This window comes from Camarhynchus parvulus, chromosome Z (genome assembly GCF_901933205.1).
Source record: "Camarhynchus parvulus chromosome Z, STF_HiC, whole genome shotgun sequence".
NCBI lineage: Eukaryota > Metazoa > Chordata > Aves > Passeriformes > Thraupidae > Camarhynchus > Camarhynchus parvulus.
The window spans coordinates 57,849,610-57,869,144 of record NC_044601.1 but is presented as its reverse complement, the minus strand read 5'-3'; the positions used below and the strand labels follow the sequence as shown (position 1 = coordinate 57,869,144).

Sequence of the window (19,535 nt, the reverse complement as noted above, 5' to 3'; positions counted from 1 at the left end):
ACCCAAAATGTCTTCAGTCTAGTATCTTGACCTTCTGGCATCTCTGGGTCTATGTGCGCAGGAAAGCAGATTGTCTGTCTCATTAGTCCCCTCATGGCAGCAGACATGAAGAGACATTTTATGATAGAGCAATTTTTATAATGTCATAATCATGAAATGTCCACATCTTTCTTGCATGAAGTAAGGTGTCTGTATAGTGCAGACTAGTCCCACAACTCTGCAGCTGTCCATGTTAACCGCAGACAAATGATGCACAATGAAACAGCTCAGGCCTCTGCTAGAAGCACTACGGCTGTGTTCCACATTAGGTAGGTGTATTCACTGTGCGATGGTGTCCTTTGGTCACACTGACAACTTCCAGCAAATATGTAAGGAATATTAAATTCAGCTTTTCCTGCATTTGGAAAGGCAGGGGATCATGGGCTCAAATTCTGTCCTCAGTGTGAGAATGATGCACTGGTGCACTCATTCTTAAGCTATTCTGAAATACGGAGCTATTGCTGTAACTGGTTTGACTATATCTTCTTCCCAAGGTCTTTTACTCAGAAGTTGAAGGTGACAAAGCAGTTAAACAGCTCTCACACGATGTTCCCCTGAGTCTGGATATGATTAGCATGGTGAGTATTTCTTTTCATCAACAATCAGAACACTGGAGCAGAACATGCAAGTGGAAACTTGCAACTGTCTCCTTGTAGTTTTGTGAAATATGGTGAGGATCCAAGCCCCAAATCTGCTCTGGATATTGAGCAAAAGGAAATCACAATGGTTTGTGATTGAGTGACGCACTTTTCCTCCTTCTTGTCTTGCTGTTTTATCATGTAAAACTATTGGGACTTGCTCTCAGCTTCCTAGTACTGACCTTTGTCAGGAAATCTACTAAAATAGAACTTTTAATCTTAAATGCCTGCATTTTCACACATGGAAGGGGTGAAATTGCACGAGTCTTTGAGAGAGCTGCATTATCACTGTATGTGTATTGCAGTGTCTGACACAGCTGTGTGATTAACACACAGAGTGTTTCTGCTTCTGTGTGAGAATGTGGCCTCCTGAAATATGGCCACTTTAGTTGCAGTTCTGCAAGTTCATATTCTAGAAGATTCCCTCAGCCGCTGGTGTTTATTTTGTTTTTGAAAGGACTGCTTTTTCTCATTGCTCTCCATTGTTTTTAAAGTTATGTTTTTTCTTTTATATCTCCTTGGCATTCTTGATTTGGGATTTTTTTTCATTTTTCCCTTCTCTTTCCTCCTTCCCTTTTTCTGCCCCACTTCCTCACAAGAAGTGAGAGTGAGGACGATGCTCAGATTTCCTGCAGGTTTCCATCACTCTGGTTGTCAGTTCTGACTGTTACAGGATTCTGTGAATAAAACAATATTGTTGTCATGATATATCATTTCTTTATTCATGCATTATTTTCTCCCTTCTTATCTTTATCTCTGTATTCCTTTCTCACCTTTTTCTGATTCTTAAAAACTAGTTTTGCCAGTAGTGCCAAGAAAAATCAAACAGCACTTTTTTTTTTATCTTAATCCTAACAGCAGTACTTCTTAATCAGTGGGAGAGGAAAGTCTGTATCCCAGTACTCATGCAGATGATTAACAGCCACACAGACTGCTATATGCTGCAGCATTGGTCTTGTTTTAATTCTCTGACCCATTATTTATGTGCTTTTGCCATCACTTTTAATTATTTTAGTTCTTAACAAGTCCCATTTGCTTTTTCCCAGGGTCAACCTGAAGGACAAGCAATTTTTGTAAGTATTGCTTCACATGAAACTTGGTCACAGATGTGATTAAAAATAAAATTGAATGTTTCTGACTTGGTCTCTCCACAGACACACACAAAAGTTGATCTCAAATGTTGATTCTATGTAGCACTTACACATGATCTATTGTGGTCAAAATATTAGTCTCAAAAAGCTCAAAATCTACAGGTGGACGAGGTGGATGGGTGTAGGCAAAGTAGCTCCCTTTTTAGCAATTAATTTTTCTCAGTCACCAGAGGTATCTATGGATGTCTTGTTTTGATGGAATAAATTTGTGTAAAAAATGAGATCTATCCAGGCAGTGAGGATTTAGAGATTTGGGGGACAGTCAAGTAGTCAGGGAGAAGAGAAGAACAGTCAGTAGAAAGGAAGAACAGAGTCTGGCAGTTGGAGAGGAGATGAAGAGGGAAAAACCTGAGCCAGTCCAGAGAGAGCCAAGGAGGAGGAGGAGCGCAGGAAGAGGCCAGCCTTGCAACGCCCAGGAGGAAGGAGTGGGAGACTAGCTACTAGTATAAAACAAGTTTGAAAGAAATACCAACTCTCTTAATGGCTTTGCATCTGGTGAATTAATCAGATTGATTATTTCCAGTCCTGCACTCAGTCCAGTCTGCTTCCTGTGAGCAGTAAACAGGTTGGGTTTATTGTGAGCAGGAAGCAAGCAGGAGGTGCTTGGGTTTGGATGGGAAGAGGACAGCAATTTCAGTGTTTAACTGAAATCCCTAGCATCAACAGCCTCTTGCAAACTTTTGTTTTCTGAGAGCTATTTTAGGAACAGAGAAATCTCGCATGGTTGGTGGAACTCACAAAGCTTCTGTGGTCTGAAATAAGGGGAGAGTTTGTTTGGACTACAGGAGGCTGAGTCCTCAGGATGCACTTGAACCAGGACTATCTGGTTCAATCCTAGATGAGCTGAGTCTGGATTATGGCATTTCAGAACTGAGGTTCCATGCTGGGCACTTTTTTTCTGCTTGATAAAAATAACACTTCTGAGGAGTACTTGTGGAGAAGTATGAATGGCTGGGATTAATCAGCTCCCAGCTGTCATTAATCCTCCAGGAAGTGGTGTTCTCGATGAAATGCTTTCTGTTGTATTCATACCAAACTCAACAGAAATCTGCAATAGTTTTGTGGTTAAGTCTGCATAGTTCATGTTTCCATCACTCCTCTCCTGGTGCTGGTATGACCCTGCTGCTTTCTTGGAGGCTTCTCTGGGCCACATGGGACTGCTGTAGCAGCAAGAGCTGATTTGCACTGCCTGTTTGTGTTTATGTGTCTGTGTCTTAGCAAAGTGGATAATGTATTATTGTGCATTATATCATCGTAAAGCAGAGAATATGTAAGTGACAGCAGCCAGGGGAAGTGCAGATGCTGTACCTTTTAGTACAGGCAGTTGTTCTAACGGGGAATAATATTCAGGAACTCCAGTACACATAAAAAACAAGAAAAATCAATAAAAATTAGTAGGCTTTAAAGGTGGGAGCTTTTAGGCTGGGCACAGAGCCCTGGAGAGCAACACTGCTCCCTGTCAAATCACTAAACATACCAGTACAAAATGGGAAGTGACCAGCTGAGACCAGTAGTTCAGGGAAGGAATTGTCGCCAGGGGAGTGAGTGTCATTAAAACCAGCTCAGTTCTGCAGCTGTGCTGTAATCCAGAATTTGATGGTCTTTTGGATTAAAACAAAACAGAAAACAGACATTCCTCTGGAAAACAATTTGTAATCCTGGTTTCTGTGAGGCAGCTTACTGAGCCTCGCAGTTTCAACATGCTTGTAGGAAAGGGAAGCAGTGTGGCAGGGCAGGCAGGGATATATGGGATAACCTATGTGAAATTGGCTCCCCTACCACTGAAAAAGCATTACATTGCCTCGCCCTGTTCAACAATATGAAATTGTAATGAGAACACCAAATGTCATTTATCGGGATTTTAGCAAGAGAGTCGTGCAAGGCAAGAAAGTGAGGTTGGTGACTATTGAAGCATCATCAACAATTGAGTGTTGAGTTTGGGGCATCAGAAAATATAGAGCTAATCTGAGTGGAGGGGGCACTACAAAAATGATGGGGATAACTCTTCCACATACTACCTAAATTTGTTATCTGTGAGGCCATGCTGTCTCTTCTGAGAGGGACAGAACTTTGGATTTAAGACCTGTCTTCTAAATACAAGCAAAAAAAAAATTAACTATGTACTCTGAGGCTGCGGGACAGTGGGGCACAATGAACTGTGATTCTTTTCCAGGATCTGATCTGAAAGTGTTCCTGGTGTGAGGAGGTAATTCCCTGCCACAGATCAGGGTAGCTTGATGGTGTCCTGAATTTGTACTTATTCACTGATATCCCGATCCTTGAACATGAGATGTTTGGTTTCAGAGATACTCCCTGTGTGTTCCAGGGCTGTGTTCATGGAGAGGGCGCAGCCAGAAGGAGGCAGGTAGCCATGAGTGTAAGACATGAGTAAGACACCTTGCTGAGGTTTTGAGGGCGCACACATTGAACTTGCTGAATACCTTAGCAGATATCAGGGCTTTGATCTTCACTGACCAGGCACTCAGAGAAATTCTCTCAGTTCTGTTTATTGTAGACTTGAGTCTGGAGGTAATAATATGAGGCACATACATGAATATCTAACTCTCTCCAAGGGCCAAGTTCTATTTCATACTATTCCTGAATAGTATGAAAACAGTAAGACAGATAATGAAGGATTTTTCCTCATAAGCATGAGTGTAATAAAGAGGAATACTAGGAGGAAAAAAATGCACACAGTTTAAGGGCAGATAGACAGTATGTATGGCATGGAGGATAGAAAGGCAGGAGCAGGGGCATCAGTTCTGTCACCAGGAGGAGGTACAGGGTTTTTAGCAACTGGCTTCTCAGATCCAGATTAATCTTTCAGAGTGAGTGTTCTTGCTGCCTCTCTTTGGACAGTTACTATTCCAGCATTGTTATCATCTCAGATTCATCTCAGATTCATCTCATATTCATCTCAGACCTCTCCAGATCATTCAAGCAGATCAAGGGTGAATGATGGAAAAACAAGATAGTGGTCAGGTGATCCATGTTAATAGGAAATTAGTGTTGGAGCTCCAAAACCACGCCCACAGAAATGACAGATGGCAAGGTGTTGCTGAACAATGTTGTAGTAATAATGTAAGTTCCCCAAAGAGTAGAGAGGAAGTGTTTTTTTCCAAAAGACCATCAAAAGGAAATTTAGCAGTTAATAAAATTTTGGCATTGTTTACTATTTTAATGCAACTGGAAGTGCAGATTTGTTCCAATATGAAGAAAAAGGAGAACTCTACATTTTCAAATACACTGTGACTAATGTGTTTAACATCAGAGAATGAAAACCAGAAGAATAATAGCTGTAAAACAGGTTTTTGTACGTGCTTATTTTTCACACCAGAACAGTCTGTGGTATAGAACCTGATATTTCTCTTTCCTTGTATATGCTGTCAAAATTCATAAATCTGGGATTAACATAGTCATTCCAGGCAGGCTGCAGGTAAAGAATACTCAGTTTCTGTACACATGTACATACTCTCCATTAAGGATCAGATCTAAATATCTGAGGCTGATCCATGCTATGTGAAGTAGCCAGTAATGTTTTGGTAATGTTTTCTATTTTCTTGGAGATTTGAACAGGCTCCTCTGAAGAGTATTCATCAGCCCAAGCTCTTCACATGGAGCTGAGCATTGCCTCCTTTATGGTAGTTGTCTGTGGGTTAATCTTTCTGTTTATGGCAGAAGGACAAATAAGGGAAATGCTCACTTCAGGTCAAGGCTGTTAGCTGAGCTCATAAAATTGTGAGAGATGATGGGATAGGGCTCTGCTCCGTGAGAAATTAAGGATCATCAGTTCACACTGCATCAAATTGCTTCACTCTCAGGAGGTTTTATGGCCTCTGTATTTAAAAGAGAAGTAAAAACAAACAAGAGGAAAAAAAAAGAGGAAAACACACCAGACTGATACCAAATGCTAGCAGTTGGCTCAACAGAGGGAATAATATGTGACTTTGACTTCACCAGTGAAAAAGCTGGATATAAAATGCAAATATCTGCAACCTTATGAGTTATGCTGAGAAATGGGTCCAGGTCGACCTTGTGTATTCCCCTGGGGCGAAGCTGCAGCTTGAGAGGAAACATTATTCTATTTGTGTTTGTTGTTTCTGAGCTGTACTGGGCAGGGGACAATCTCCCAAGGAGAGTGCAGGGAAAACACCATGAAAGATCCCTGGGTCCCAGCTCACAGCACCCTCCCCAGTCACACAGAAGTGCTGTCACAACGTGCTTGTCTGCTCTTGACTTGGCAGGATGTTGTTATTGGCGACCTGAAGCCAGGCACCGCGCACCGCGTTAGCGTTGGAGCGTACAGCTGGGCAGGGAAAGGACGGCCCAGCATGCCCAGGGAGGTGACAACTTTACCCCAAGGTAACTCTGCCTGCAGGGCTCTGCTGCACAACTGGCAGGGCAGATGTCTGTAGCACGCACACCTGACCTCTGTCGTGTGCAGCATCACGGTATTTCACTGGTACTTTTCCACACATGTAGGGTTTTAGAGGGGCAATAGCGTGAGGAGAGAAGACTATGAATTTGATTGCTAAGTCTCTGGATGTTGGGTGTTGTCTGTAGCAACCCAGCTGCTTCTCTAATGCTGCTCCTTTGCACTTCTTAGATAAGTGCATGCCTCCTGCGCCACCCTATCAGCCCCAGATCGTGGTGGTTTCTGATTCAGAAGTTGCGTTGTCCTGGAAGCCTGGAGTGAGTGAAGGAAGTTCTCCCATCCAGTACTACACAGTGGAGTTTATCAGGCAAGTTTGCTAGTGGAGTCTGAATTTCAGTGTTTGAGCACTTTAGTGTTTTGGGTTTTTTTTACCTCAACTGCACTATTCAACTGCATATAGATATGATTTATTCACTCACTCTGTATTGTATGCTTAGTTTTCATCTCGGTGTGTGTTGAATTACCATGGAAATTTAAAGACAAAACCAGAAAGGATCCAATTTGTTATAAAATCACCAATAAGTTGTACTTTCTGATGGAAAAAAAAAATAAGGTCGGATTTGATCTGTTTCCTCTAACAGCGGCCTGGATTAGTGAAGTTTTACGTTTCTCCTGTCATCAAATGCTGTCAAACCATGCTGAGAAAAGGATGTTTGGCAGAGTGGTTTCCCTGGGCTACTTTAGAAAATAATCTGAGGACGGGAAATTCAGTGTTTTTGACAGTTTTACCTGACAAAAGTTATAGTATCATAGAAATATCAGTTTTGGAAGAGACCTTCAAGATCATCCAGCCCGATCATCAACCCAACACTGTTAGCCCCTAAAGGACTAAATCACATAACCCAGTGCCAGACCCAGACACCTCTTGAACATGAAGTCATTTTGTCTTGAGTTTGCGGAATTTAGACTTGCTTTGTTATGCTAATGCTGATCAAGTTTACATGAAATGTTGATCTCTCTGTTTAGATCTGGGGGGGAAAGTGGGGTGTTGGTGGGATGCTTTTTTTGTTCTTTTATGATGAACTTTTAAAATTCTCAGTAGTAGAACTGAACTGTCAGAATTTTCCAGTCAAATTGTTTTTATAAGCTGCATAAAAAGGGCCAGGAGGAGGTGATTGTATCTGCAAGCATAAACAAGTATCTGTACGTGACTGTTCATATGTGTGTGTGAGCTAATATCTGCATACAAATCTATTTATTTTTATTTGTCTCAATGCTTACCCTTACAGTGAATGTAAAATTCACCCTTTTAATCCTTTGAGCAAATACTTGATTATAGGTTTTAGTTGAGGTTCCTGGAAAAGAAGAGAATTGATTCTTAAACTACTCCAATGTGTAAAAGGTTAAAAAATATTGTTCTTAAGGAAAACATAGTAATTTTAAAAAAAGAATTGTTGTTGTTACAACACACAGGAAGAACTTGATTTTCAAAGTACAGGTACAATTTAGAAAATATTAATATAGCAAAAAGATATTGATATAGCAAAAAGAATACCCAGACCAAAAACCTGCTTGTTAACTGATGCACTTTGTATTTGGGCTGAAAGCCCCCATATTTAGTTGGAGGCCATCCAATATTCAGTGCACTGTGAGACAGAACATGAGGGCTGAAGATCCTTATCTCCTTTGTGTAATGTCTGCTGTAGACCTACAGTGAAATTTCTTCAATATCTATTTTTGAACACAGTTTTTATCTGAGCTTTTTGCTCTTTCTCCATCTCTTCTCTCTCATTTGCTCAGCTGATGGGGAAGGGATTTTGTTGCGTTCTGATTGACTGCACAGTGGAACCTGGAGGCTTATGTAAACTTCTTCATAGCACCAGGAGCCTGCTAATGGAAGAAGTGGGCACCATCATCTCCATCTGACACACCAAAAGTGCACCCTTGAATGTTTTTGTTCAGCCAGGGAGTGGAAAGCTGCTGTTTAGGTCAAAAGATGCAAGTGATTGAAATTTCAGTGTTGCATTGGCTTTAGGCTTTGGGAAAGAATTTGCTAACAGCAAAATGTTTTGATTACACTGTTTAGTTTGAGGTTTAAAGCTAAGTTGAAAGTGCCTTTGTTAATCTTGGGATTATGCTCTCTTAGCCTTGGAAGCTTGGTTGTATATTTGGAGTAAGTTCAATGAGCCATAAGCCCTAATGGCAGCTAAAGGTAAACATTTAACTTTGAGCTTCATCGTCTTTGCTGCTTATAGTTTTAATTACTATAAAATGTATTATCATGAGTTAAAGCTAGTAAATTAAACCAATGTAAGACTGAAATAAATCAGTTCAAGTAAATTAGAATTAGGTCCTGTTATGTCAAAGAAATACACCATTATCCTGTGATTTTGCAAAATTAATAACTTTCTAATGCAAATCTGTAATTTTGCTCGGGCACAGCACAAATGCCTAAAAACTCTGGCATTGTTTAAGTAATTTCCATCTCCTTAGAATTAACTTTATGATTTTAACCATAGGAAAAACATGTTCGGACAAAACACTCCTCTCAATTGCTCAGCTATGACACTGGAGAAATTCATTGCATTCATGAAAACTCAGTATATTAATTGTTTTGAGATACCAGAATCTAATCGGAACCAGAGCTAGCTGCATCCTGTCTCTACTCAGGGTCTAAATTTGGTGCTGTATTTAAACATTTGCCTAAGGGATTTCCCTTGGGACCAAAGGAAGTAGTTGGTTCAGTAGTGGAGGGTAGCAAGCAGCTTCAGATATAAGATGAGCTGAGCTAATTCAGACTCTACTGTGCTGCTGACTAACAGAGGATGCTAAGGAGATCATGATCCCACTTGTCTAAATGCTGAAAGTCTGGAGGGAGACTGTAGGACTCACTCTTCACTGGATAGTCCTAAGGGAATAAAACAAATATATATATGTCTGTGCAACTTTGTAGGCTCAGTGTAAATATTCTTTTGGTTAATGGTGAAAAGTATTTAATGAAAAATTACATTTTTATGAAAGTCTCTAAAGCGAGACCCCAGACTTAAGCATATGAACTTAGGTGTTTTTCCTAAAGATGCTATGCAAAATTAATTCTTAAAAATGTCTTGGATATTTTCACTCAAATAGTCCAAATACTCAAACTTTTAATCCCTTAAATGCCTACATGATCTTCTAAACTTGGTGATTAACTTATCTGAATTTTTATAGCCACATAGCACCTAGAGAACCACAAGTGTTTAGCAGCACATGCCCTATAACCATCAGGTCACTTTCTTTTCATCTCATTGGTATGTAGATGAAATCAAAAGCTTTTAATATTAATCTTGGCATGCAAAGGAGCTTTTTCAGTATCTTGGTAGTGACATGAAACTTCTGCTGCAATGAACTAGGCAGTTTCTGCTGATAAAACTGGGAGATTTATTAGTATTCAGATGTTAGGGTGGTACGGATTCAGCATAGTGTTGTGCACAGATTTCTTGATTAGTTTGAAACCTTCCCTCTCTCTCCCAGAAAAAATCTACCCCTGAATCCATTCCCTGCTGAACTGTCTCTGGCACTGCACTGAACCAGACAGTCATTGCTTGCTTTTGTTTGCAAAGAACCTGAAACAACAGATCTGACCAGGGAGACACCTCCCAGTGTCTAGGAAAAAATACTTTTAATACTGTTTCCCTGATTATTGCACAAAACAGGCATATTTGACTCAGTATTTAGCTCACTGCTTGTGAGATCAACTCCTTGAAGGAGAAGGTAACTGATGAAGAAGGAGTGAAAGATATTAGGGAGGAAGTGCTTAACAACATTATATTGTATCAGAAGAATATCTAACAAGAAGATGAGTTACCTAAATTGTTCACTTTTCCTTTCCTCACTGATGGCCTGGCATATTAGTTGATCTATTTTGCACAAAGTGTCACAATAATGTGAAATAATAATAGTTACTAAAAATAATATGTTATAGTGCAATATATTATGCTAGAGATTTTTCCATCGCAAATGATGATGTATTGTACTTGTCATCATATTTATTATTTGCTGGGATACTTTTTAAAACCATTATAAGATGAATTTTCCCCTTGAGATGAGTACAAATACAGCATGGAAGAACAATCAGAAATGTTAGAAAAATTGGATTGCTAGGGGGTGCCTCACACTTAAATAATTTCCAGGTGATTTTAAAAGGAAGTTCAAGTGACTATGAAATTGCTGCTCTCTGCATCAGAAAGAATTACCTTCTTGAATTGAATCAGTTCCCAAGTTACAACATAAAGCAATAATCCAAATTTTGAGTACATTTGGCATGGAATTCTTCCCTTGGTTTATACCCATCCAGTCCTATTTGCTTTAGCCATATATTTATTATCTTAAAACCGCTATGACTTGTGTTAGATTTTTTTCTTCATAGCGTTTATGTGTTGGAGATGCGCAGCTGCATCAAGAGCAGGCAATGTCCATGGAAGGTGTCTGATTTCCCCAGTCACAGATACAGTGCCTGGAGCTGCCCTGCAAGGTGCTGTCCCCTGTGTTGGGGAATGTACTGCTGCAGAAAAATGGGAAAAGTAGTATCAGAATGAGCCCTCCCAGTGTAAAAGTTGACAACACATTGAGATACAACATAAAAAAAAGGACCATGAAGGCGGTTTTCAACAAAATGTTCCCAGCTCAGGGAACATGGGAGCTGGCTTGCCCTGGATGCACTCGCCAGCTGAATTTGTGTTTCTTTCCCCATCTGTTTGCCATGTTTTCATCTCATACTGTTTTGTTCACACAGGGAGCATTCTGGAGAAGTAGCAAAGGTCAAGTGATAAATCTCCCTCTTTCCCTCTCCTTCAGCTGCAGATCCTTACATGTTTGCAGGCATTTCCTGTATTATAAACTTCTGCAGAAGGAAATGTTGGGAGGGACAGTCAGTGTGTTTGAAGCCTGGCCTGCTGTTTGTGTTATCTCCTAGATCTTTTCAGGGTGCAGTGGCTCCTTTGGGTCCCTTCATCAAAGGTGTGTTGTTTCCACTTGGGTGGACACACGGGCAAGGTCTGTTGCAAAGAGGCAGCTCTTGAGCTAGCAGGAATTCCTTGGGTGGGAATTAGGATGTGTACAGGATGTGTACAGGAAAATTGAAAACACTACTAAGTGAGCCTTTGGAAGGAGGCAGTGTTAACAGCTTTCATTTGGGAAACACTATATATTTTCATTTTGGCCCGGGCATCAAAAGCTCAGAGGAGGGAAACAATGGAAGAGTAGCCAAAATAAATGCTCTTCTGTCTACCAGGAAATGGTGGTGAAGGGTGACTTAAGATGGTCTGTTTAGCTATCATTACATCTTGTGCGTTTGTCTGATTTTGTTTTTATTTTTAGCGAGACAATGAAATACTCATGTCCCGTGTGCCACTGTGCACTTGAGACAGGCAGCTGGGAGCTGCTGCTTTGCCCCTGCATTTGCCATGCTGGCACAAACCAATGGACCTCAGTGATCAATAAATCCTGTATTGACCACTAAAAGAAAACATACATTAACTTTGGCATTTCCTTCCAGCTGAAAATAAACAAATACAAAATGCCTGCCTTGTGCTGTAATTTTTAATTTTAAGACTGTTGGAGACATTTGCAGCTAGTCCTATGTAAACACTAGTAGATTCAGGGTGCACTTGGAGGTTATTTCCTGTAATAAATATTGCAGGGACACTGTAATAATTTTCTCTGAAAGCTATTTCTGTCCTTAATTTACTTTCATAAACTTTAATTTTAATGTTTTGGGTGGCCTAGAGTGAATGTTTACATTACTGTGTTGTTTGTAGTTGTTTAGCTTCTTATTTTGTTCTCTCTTTGATAAGAAGAGGCCACTTTTGGAGAGAGTGGAAATGGTGTGAAAGTATCAGAATACTCTCTCAGAGTACTTGAAGGCGCCCACCCCTTTACAATGTGCCTGTATGCCTAAACTTAAAACACTTGATAACAAACTGCCATGTGAATGGTTGTACTGGTTTCACTTGAAATATAATGGCACCTAGACAAGTACTTATTGGCAGCTGGGTTCCAGTATGAATTGGGAGTTAACCAGGCATTGTCCAAAAGCAGCTATAGGAATGTTGTTACAAAATCCAGGCACACAGGCCGTGTTTTGTGCATTATTGTTTTGTGGGCTGTCTGTGTAGGGTTTTTTGGTGGTTTTGTTTGGGCTTTTTTGGTTTGGGTTGCTTTTTTTTTGTCTCTTTGTTTTTCTGAAGAGAAGACTTTAGGTCTGTGTGTTCCTATGTAAGTGGATTAACCTGATTACCTGGGAGATCAAGTGTTGGATTCTCATCTTGCTAATGCTTGTGTGTGTTTGAAGGGACTTACTGGCATTAGAACGCAAACTCCTAAGAAATAAATCAAGACCTTTCCCTCTATTGCAAACTATTGCTTTATACAGCCACGCAGGGAGGTGGGAACTATGGGTAATAGACCCCCACTTGAAAACTATGAATCCAAAATCCACAAAACAGATTAACTTGACTGGATTTCTCAGTTGTTCCTTGATTTTATAAGCAAAATATGAGTAATTGGGTTTGTGTGATTATACAGTTTTGACATCACAGGCTTCACGGGCTGATAATGGTGGGTTGCACAGTCTGATCCTTTAAAAGTGAAGGGTTTCAGTGATGATTTAGTAGACTTCTGTCTCATTTATTAGTGCATTTCCTAGAAAAGTATTCCTATAAATGCAGCTAATTTATACAGCCAGCTTTAATTATTCAAGATGTGGTCTTTGTTTGATCCTCAAGGCCAGACCTTGACAGCAACTGGACAGTAATAAGAGAGCAGATCCAGATGGAGTCCATGGTTCTCAAAGGACTTCTCCCAAACACCAAGTATCAGTTTGCCATCCGAGCAGCAAACTCCTTTGGATCCAGCCCTGCCAGTGCGCCGAGTGACGTCATCCGCACATTCAGTGAGTACAGACACCTTTTTGTCATTAAAGCCAAACAAAAATGAAGTGTATCTGTAAATAAAGTGTATCTGGGGCAGCTGTGGAGGCCTGCTGGTGGAAAGAGTTGCTCTCCAGGCATAGTCACCTCCATTCTGACACCTCTCAGTCCTGTCAGAGGATCTTGCAGCAAGCACACTGTGAAAGTCCTGCCATGAGCAAAGATCTGAAAAGACCCAGGCAGCATCACTCTCATGCCATTTCTTTGCTCTGGAGGTCATTGACAGGTATTTTTGGATCTCTACTTTCTGAATTTTGTGCTGGCTTCATGCAGTACTAATACATGAATATAAAGGCGAGAAATGAGACAGATGAGTCTATTGTTCATTTTTTCTGCTCTTTGAAGCTGAACCTTATATGTTGCATTTATAATTTCAGCAACTTGGAAAGACCAAATCAAACTTGTACAGTTTTCTGAGGAGTAAGACTTAACTATTGAGCACAGTCATGAAAATAAGGGAATAAGACCCCTTTTTAATCAGAAGATGCATAGCAAAAATATTAGGTGAACCTGCCAATGTTCACACAACTTTTTAACTATTGTATTTACATTTGTGTAGCAGTGTAGACCATGCACACTGCAGTAAGTGTTGGTCCAATTGCTGCTGGGCTTCCTCAGGATGCAATCCTCTGCCAGTACTGGTTTCTCTGTAGGCTGACTTTAAGGGGCTGTTGCTCCTCATCAGACCCAAATTCATAGCTTATATGTGAGAATCCCAGCCAAGCCAACACAGAGCATATTGGGAATCACACAAATCACATCTTCTAACAGCAAAAACCCCACTGTCACAAAGAGAAACCATGGAGGAAACAAAGTCAAAACCAGCAAGGTATGGAGACTAACTGATCTATATCATTAATGTTCCAACCTTTTTCTATGAAAATGTGTATCAGTACTTTTAAGTTCCTTTTTTTTTCTTTTCTCACTCTCTCAATTGCAAACCATCTCTAATTAACTAGTGAAAATGAGCAGCAACTATTCAGGTAGGACTGTGAGCTCTGCAAGAAGAGTTTGCATGCTGCAAAAACATAAACAATGTGCTTAGTGATCCACCAGCTTAACTTGATAAAGATTTATTTCTAAACTGCCTCTCTGTTGTGGAATCTCTTTTCTCATTGACTCTAATATGGCGGTTTCCATTCCTTTTGCCCCTCTGTTTGCATGTAGTTTGCTATGGCTGCTGAGCTCATAAGTTTAACTTCTGAAGTAAATGTTTGTGAAAACCTTGTGCAGTGTGCTCTGGAGCTCCTTGGCCCATGGATCCTCCAGAGTCAACTCCTGCTGCCTCAGGCACACGTGTGCTCCCTGGTATCTTGTTTATCTTTGGATGTTAGCAGCTGCATCCTTTGGTCAGAAAAGATAAAGTTTTTAGCTCTGTTAATAAGGGTGGAATCATCCTCATGCTGTGCTTATTACTGCAGTACTCCAGGGAAAGCACTTTGCCTTGGAAACTGCTTGTTCTGCAGAGGTCTGCCAAGATGTCTCTAGAACATGGGTTTCTGTCATTAGAGCTTGGAATCAAATTCACATCTGGTGTGCATAAAGCATTGATTTCTGGAGAGGTTCATAAGGGACATTAGCTTCGTTCTCTATGCCTGGATCAGATCTGATAATTCAGTATATTACGCATTTTGCGCTGCTCTTGCTTGGGCTTAAAAAGTCTGTGCTGGCCCAGGGTAAGCACATCGGTGCTGCAGTGGCTGAGGCTGGTTTCCCTGCTCCAAGGGCCCGGCAGGGCTTGGCAGAGACCCTCATGAGCTGGCAGAGCTCCTGCAGGCCAGGGCCATGCCGTGTCCATGATGTGCTCCAGCCCTGCTCCAGGCCACTTGTGCTTGGGGCTACTGTGGTGCTCTGGACCCTCTGGCAAATGCAAATGTTGTTCTTTTGTCAGTGTGCTATTTGAAAATAGCCTTAAAAGCTACATATAGCCACTACCCATGGAAACCTGCATTATCTTCTGGATACCTGTTGTCACAACAACCAGATTTGTGCAGAGCAAGGAGTGTTGCTCAAAGGTGTCAGGGATGCATGCCTTTAGAAATAAATTATTTGGTTTTCTGAGGGGAGGAGTGTAGCTGAGATGATAGTCTAGCTGATAGCAGCTCTCACTTGTCTTTACTTGTGGTGTCTGTGTAGGAGACTGACTTGATGTTAGCCAGATACACAAGTACTCTTCATATTACTAGAAAAGCTAAACTTTTGTTGGGAGAAAAATTTTCTTCATTAAAGCTGTGCATAGTCTGAAACATTTTTTTCCCCCTAAAACATTAAGAACCTCTGAAGAATGATTTAATGGACAAGTTTCAGGAAAGAAAAAACCAGGAACAGAAAAAAAAAAAGCCCAAACTACACACTGTGCTCAACGGCATCCAATTAAAACTCACTCCTAATTCACATTATGTATCTGAAGTTACCCTCCTGCTTCTAGCAGCCAGAAAGCCCAGAATTTTGGTCCAGTTAATCGCTCACTTCAGCTGCTCAGGTGTTAGTGTTCAGCAGATTTGAGGTCCTCAGAGTTTTGTGGTTTTCATCAGTCACTGCAGGAGGGCATGTGCCATTCACAGACACCTGATAGTCCCCTGGGGCTGGCTCAGGTGGCACCAGCTGCTTGGCTGTCTCAAAGTGCCAGCCAGTGACCTCTTAGTCACCTGTGTGTTTGAAAAGGTGCCAGACAGCTGGTATCTCTGAAACTGAAGCACCTTTTTTCTTCACAGTACACATCATAAGAATATTACCGCCTTCATTTTTATTGTGGATCCTCGTTCTCCCTAAGCAGTGAAACATGCCACATGCCACAGATTTTTGATGCTATTTTCTGCCTGCCTATATATTCTTCAGAAATTCCTGAAATATCTTAGAAAGCTGGCAGAAGTTATGTCTGACTCCTTTGCATTACATTTAGCTCACACGGTGCTGGCACCAAGATCCTTAGTGTGTTTGGATTTTAAAAATTTGCAGATTTACTCTTACATGTGCCAGATTTTTTATGCATGAGTTGACATAAGTAGTGCTTTTCTGATGTTTATTTTAATTGATTAAGAAATTCCCAACATTACCTGAAACACAGAGGACCTTCAGGGTCCATGATGTCTTGCACAGGTTCTCTTGCAGCTCTTGCAGGCAGGCAGGCTGAGGCAGAGATGAGTTCATGTTACTTGGGGATGTTTTCTGCTGTGGTTTATCTCATTCTCACAGGTAGTTCACTCATTTTGTTTTTAAAATGGGGGTGGATTTGCAGTACTCCTGACTGCATTGTTTCAGGTCAGCATAGGAAAACATTGTCTTGATTTGCTCCACTAAAGGGATGCTGACCGTTTCACCTAATGTGACAGACCTCCCAAGGTCCTTGAAAATAGAACATGTGGCCTTGATTATAAGCAGTTACCCCCTTACCTACTAAAAAATGCATGCTTCGTTAATTGCTCCATTTTCAGGGAGTATAGAGAGGGCAAGTTTCCCCAAGGGTTCTCATTTATTTGTGATTTAGTTTCATTAATTTTTTTTCTAGAGGGAAATGATGCAATAAATCAATTTTTTGTTGCCTTACTTAATTACAGTTGCACATTGTGGGTGTTTCACCTACATGGTTGTTGGGATTTTGTTTTATAAAATCTTTCAAAATGTCATGGACAATTCACTGGAAAATAAAAGATTGCACATACTCAGTTTAGAAACAACAAAATAAACTGTCCCAAAGAATAAAACAAAAAAAAAAAAGTAATTTATTTTATTTAAATAATTTTTTTTTAAGTAACCTTAAGTAAATTTTATTTAAGCAACCTGTGTTGCTTAAATACCCTTCATCTCTTCGGGAAACAGATGGAGTTTGCACTGTGCCTGCAAGGTCACCAGCCTTGGGCTTTACCAGACCAGCAGAGGAAGTGTCTCCTGTTAAAAATACCCTCCTGCTTGTCTCTACAACAAACGTGACAGAAGTGCCTGCTTCAGCAGGGCACATCCCTTCCTCTGCTCCTGGCTCTCACTGCCAGCATCGTGCAGAGCAGGGCATTGCCACAGATGCTTATATATTCTACATGGAGCTTGAATGTGTCAGCTGAGGTTCAGGCACAGAAAAAGGGCAGTCTCTGGGGCCCAAACCTTGATTTAAATGGTGGTGATGTGTCCTGGAGATAATGAAGGGAGAAGGTTTTCCACAGAACTGTTTCCCACACACGTCCAGAGAATTTATAAAAGCATTGTTGGTAGTTGTAGGGACAGTGACAAAAAGCAAGAGACGGGCCAAGCGACATGCAGGGTCACACTGTGAGTCACTGAAAGGCATAAAATGTGTTTTAAAGTGTTCCTGATGCATTTTGGGTTAAGACCTGTGGGGGGCTCTGGATGAAGCCGATCAGGCTGTTAACACTTCCATTCAATCTGTCTGTGTTACAGTGCCCCCTGTTCTACCTCCTACACTCTCTCAGGTCTCTTCATCAGTATGATGATGGCAACCTAATTAGCAAAAAAAAGGTTTTTGTGGCTTTATATTTGTTTTGAGAAGGATTTCTTTAATATAACTTAACCCGTAATTATTTGGAAAGAAGATGTCTAAAGTTCATGACCCCCACAAGTTCTTCAATTATTTGTAAAACAGGATTATAGGACCTGGTAAAAGGTCTTACTCAGACTTCATCTCCTTGTACACTGGAACACTGATTTAATTAAATATAGCCTGCTTATAATCTCTGCAGTCATTGTTCTGGTATTTGCAGAGTACCACTTTGCTTAATTGTCCTTGATTTACCACCCATTATGGGATGAGCTCTCCAGGAAAGCAAAACAGTGCACTTAAGAGATGGGCTGATGTCGTGGTTTATTTACAAAAAGTCCTACTCCTGTGTTGAGAATCTGCATCCTATTTTGTAGTTACAATGCATCACATCACATGTGGCTATCATGCTATGTCCAGTGAGCAAAGACCAAATGTGGGGAGGAACAAGGCAGCAGAGAAGCCAGTGGTCTGATACCTCATCACTCCTGTGTACTCACCTGTGTAAGTCCAGACATGGTCAGGAGTGAGTGCATTCCAGCAGCTGCATTGTGCATCCAAGTCCATCCAAGTGCATTGCATGTTACCAAACTGCTCACAGATCAGCAAGTAAAGCAATGTGGCATGTGCTGGCTGAAATGCAGATAGCTAGAGTCAGGAAGGGGAAAAATTGGAGAGCTGGAGACCTGCGGATATTGGGACATCTTCTGAAGTCACACTTACTCTGGTGGCACCAAACTTACATAGTAAATGTCTTTGAAGAAGGACCTCAAAGCAGTCTTTCTACCAGACACAATAAGCCATACCTTCTTTGTTCTCTCCAGGCTCTAAATGTTGTACCAGTTCAATAACGTGAAAGAAACCACGGTCCAGTTTGAAATAGTGGGTACATTTGGTCTCCCGAGGTCTTCTGTTGGAAAAGCATGGAACATTTTTATCTGCGGGATGAAAGAGGCACACCTGCTCTTTGGAGAACTGCCAGTGTCTCCTAAGCTAGCACATCCCATTGCATGCTGGTGGTTATTAATGTGTTTTAGTGATAACCACTCCAATCAGGAGAGTTACATTTCTGTGAAACTGGCATGACGTTAAAATCATACCCATACATGCAAGTGTGTTTATCTGAATATTAATTCCAGAGCTAACGTTTTCCTATGTATGAATAGATGGATACTTCATTTTCTGCATTGCTTCACTCCTGCCATCCTCATTGAACTTACATCCCATTAAGTCAATAGAATGTTTGATTGGAAGGAAAATAAAATATGACAGCATTTTGACCATAACAGATGTTTATTTTGTAGCTTATGACTTCTAAGTTAGAAAATGGAGTTTGTGTATTACAGCTTGTTTGGATACAGATTAGATTGTTTCCCTTGACACATCATTGTGAGTTTTCCCTTCTTTATTCCCAAGTTATCTTTAGGGCTTCCATTGCTCTTAGGCAAATTATACTTTTATACATTGAAAGAACAAAATTAGTTCTGAAATACTTTCAAACATAACATAAAGGCAGTAAGTAATAGTGCTGGAAATGATACAACTTCTAAAATGTTTAACTAACTTCAGCCAGGGGTTTTGTTTGTCTTCACCCTGAGGAGAAGGGAATGGGAGTTTCTTTTTAAGGGACTGTTCCCTGGGCAAGGCCTGATGAGCTTGGCATCTCAATGGGCTGGGAGCTGCCAGAGGATGCACAAGGAATTAACATTAACCATTAACAAACATCAATGCCTGATCATCCTCCCTGGTGTGTCAGACACCTGGTCTGGGAAAAGATCAATGAGAGAACCAAGAATGAAGACTTAATTAGCATCAAAGGCAAAGGGATCAGTAACCAATAGGAAACCAAATACTAAGAACTATGTAACTTAGGAC

At 40.7% G+C, this 19,535-nt stretch overlaps 1 protein-coding gene across 1 annotated transcript in view; it reads left to right on the top strand.

Annotated features, from left to right (window-relative positions):
• EGFLAM (EGF like, fibronectin type III and laminin G domains) overlaps positions 1-19,535 on the top strand; it is a 75,598-nt gene that overhangs the window by 17,277 nt on the left and 38,786 nt on the right. Inside the window, exons 3-7 of the mRNA XM_030969141.1 lie at positions 534-617; positions 1,724-1,750; positions 6,073-6,190; positions 6,435-6,570; positions 12,968-13,134. Coding sequence (XP_030825001.1) covers positions 534-617; positions 1,724-1,750; positions 6,073-6,190; positions 6,435-6,570; positions 12,968-13,134 — 532 coding nt within the window. The remainder of the gene's footprint in view (positions 1-533; positions 618-1,723; positions 1,751-6,072; positions 6,191-6,434; positions 6,571-12,967; positions 13,135-19,535) is intronic.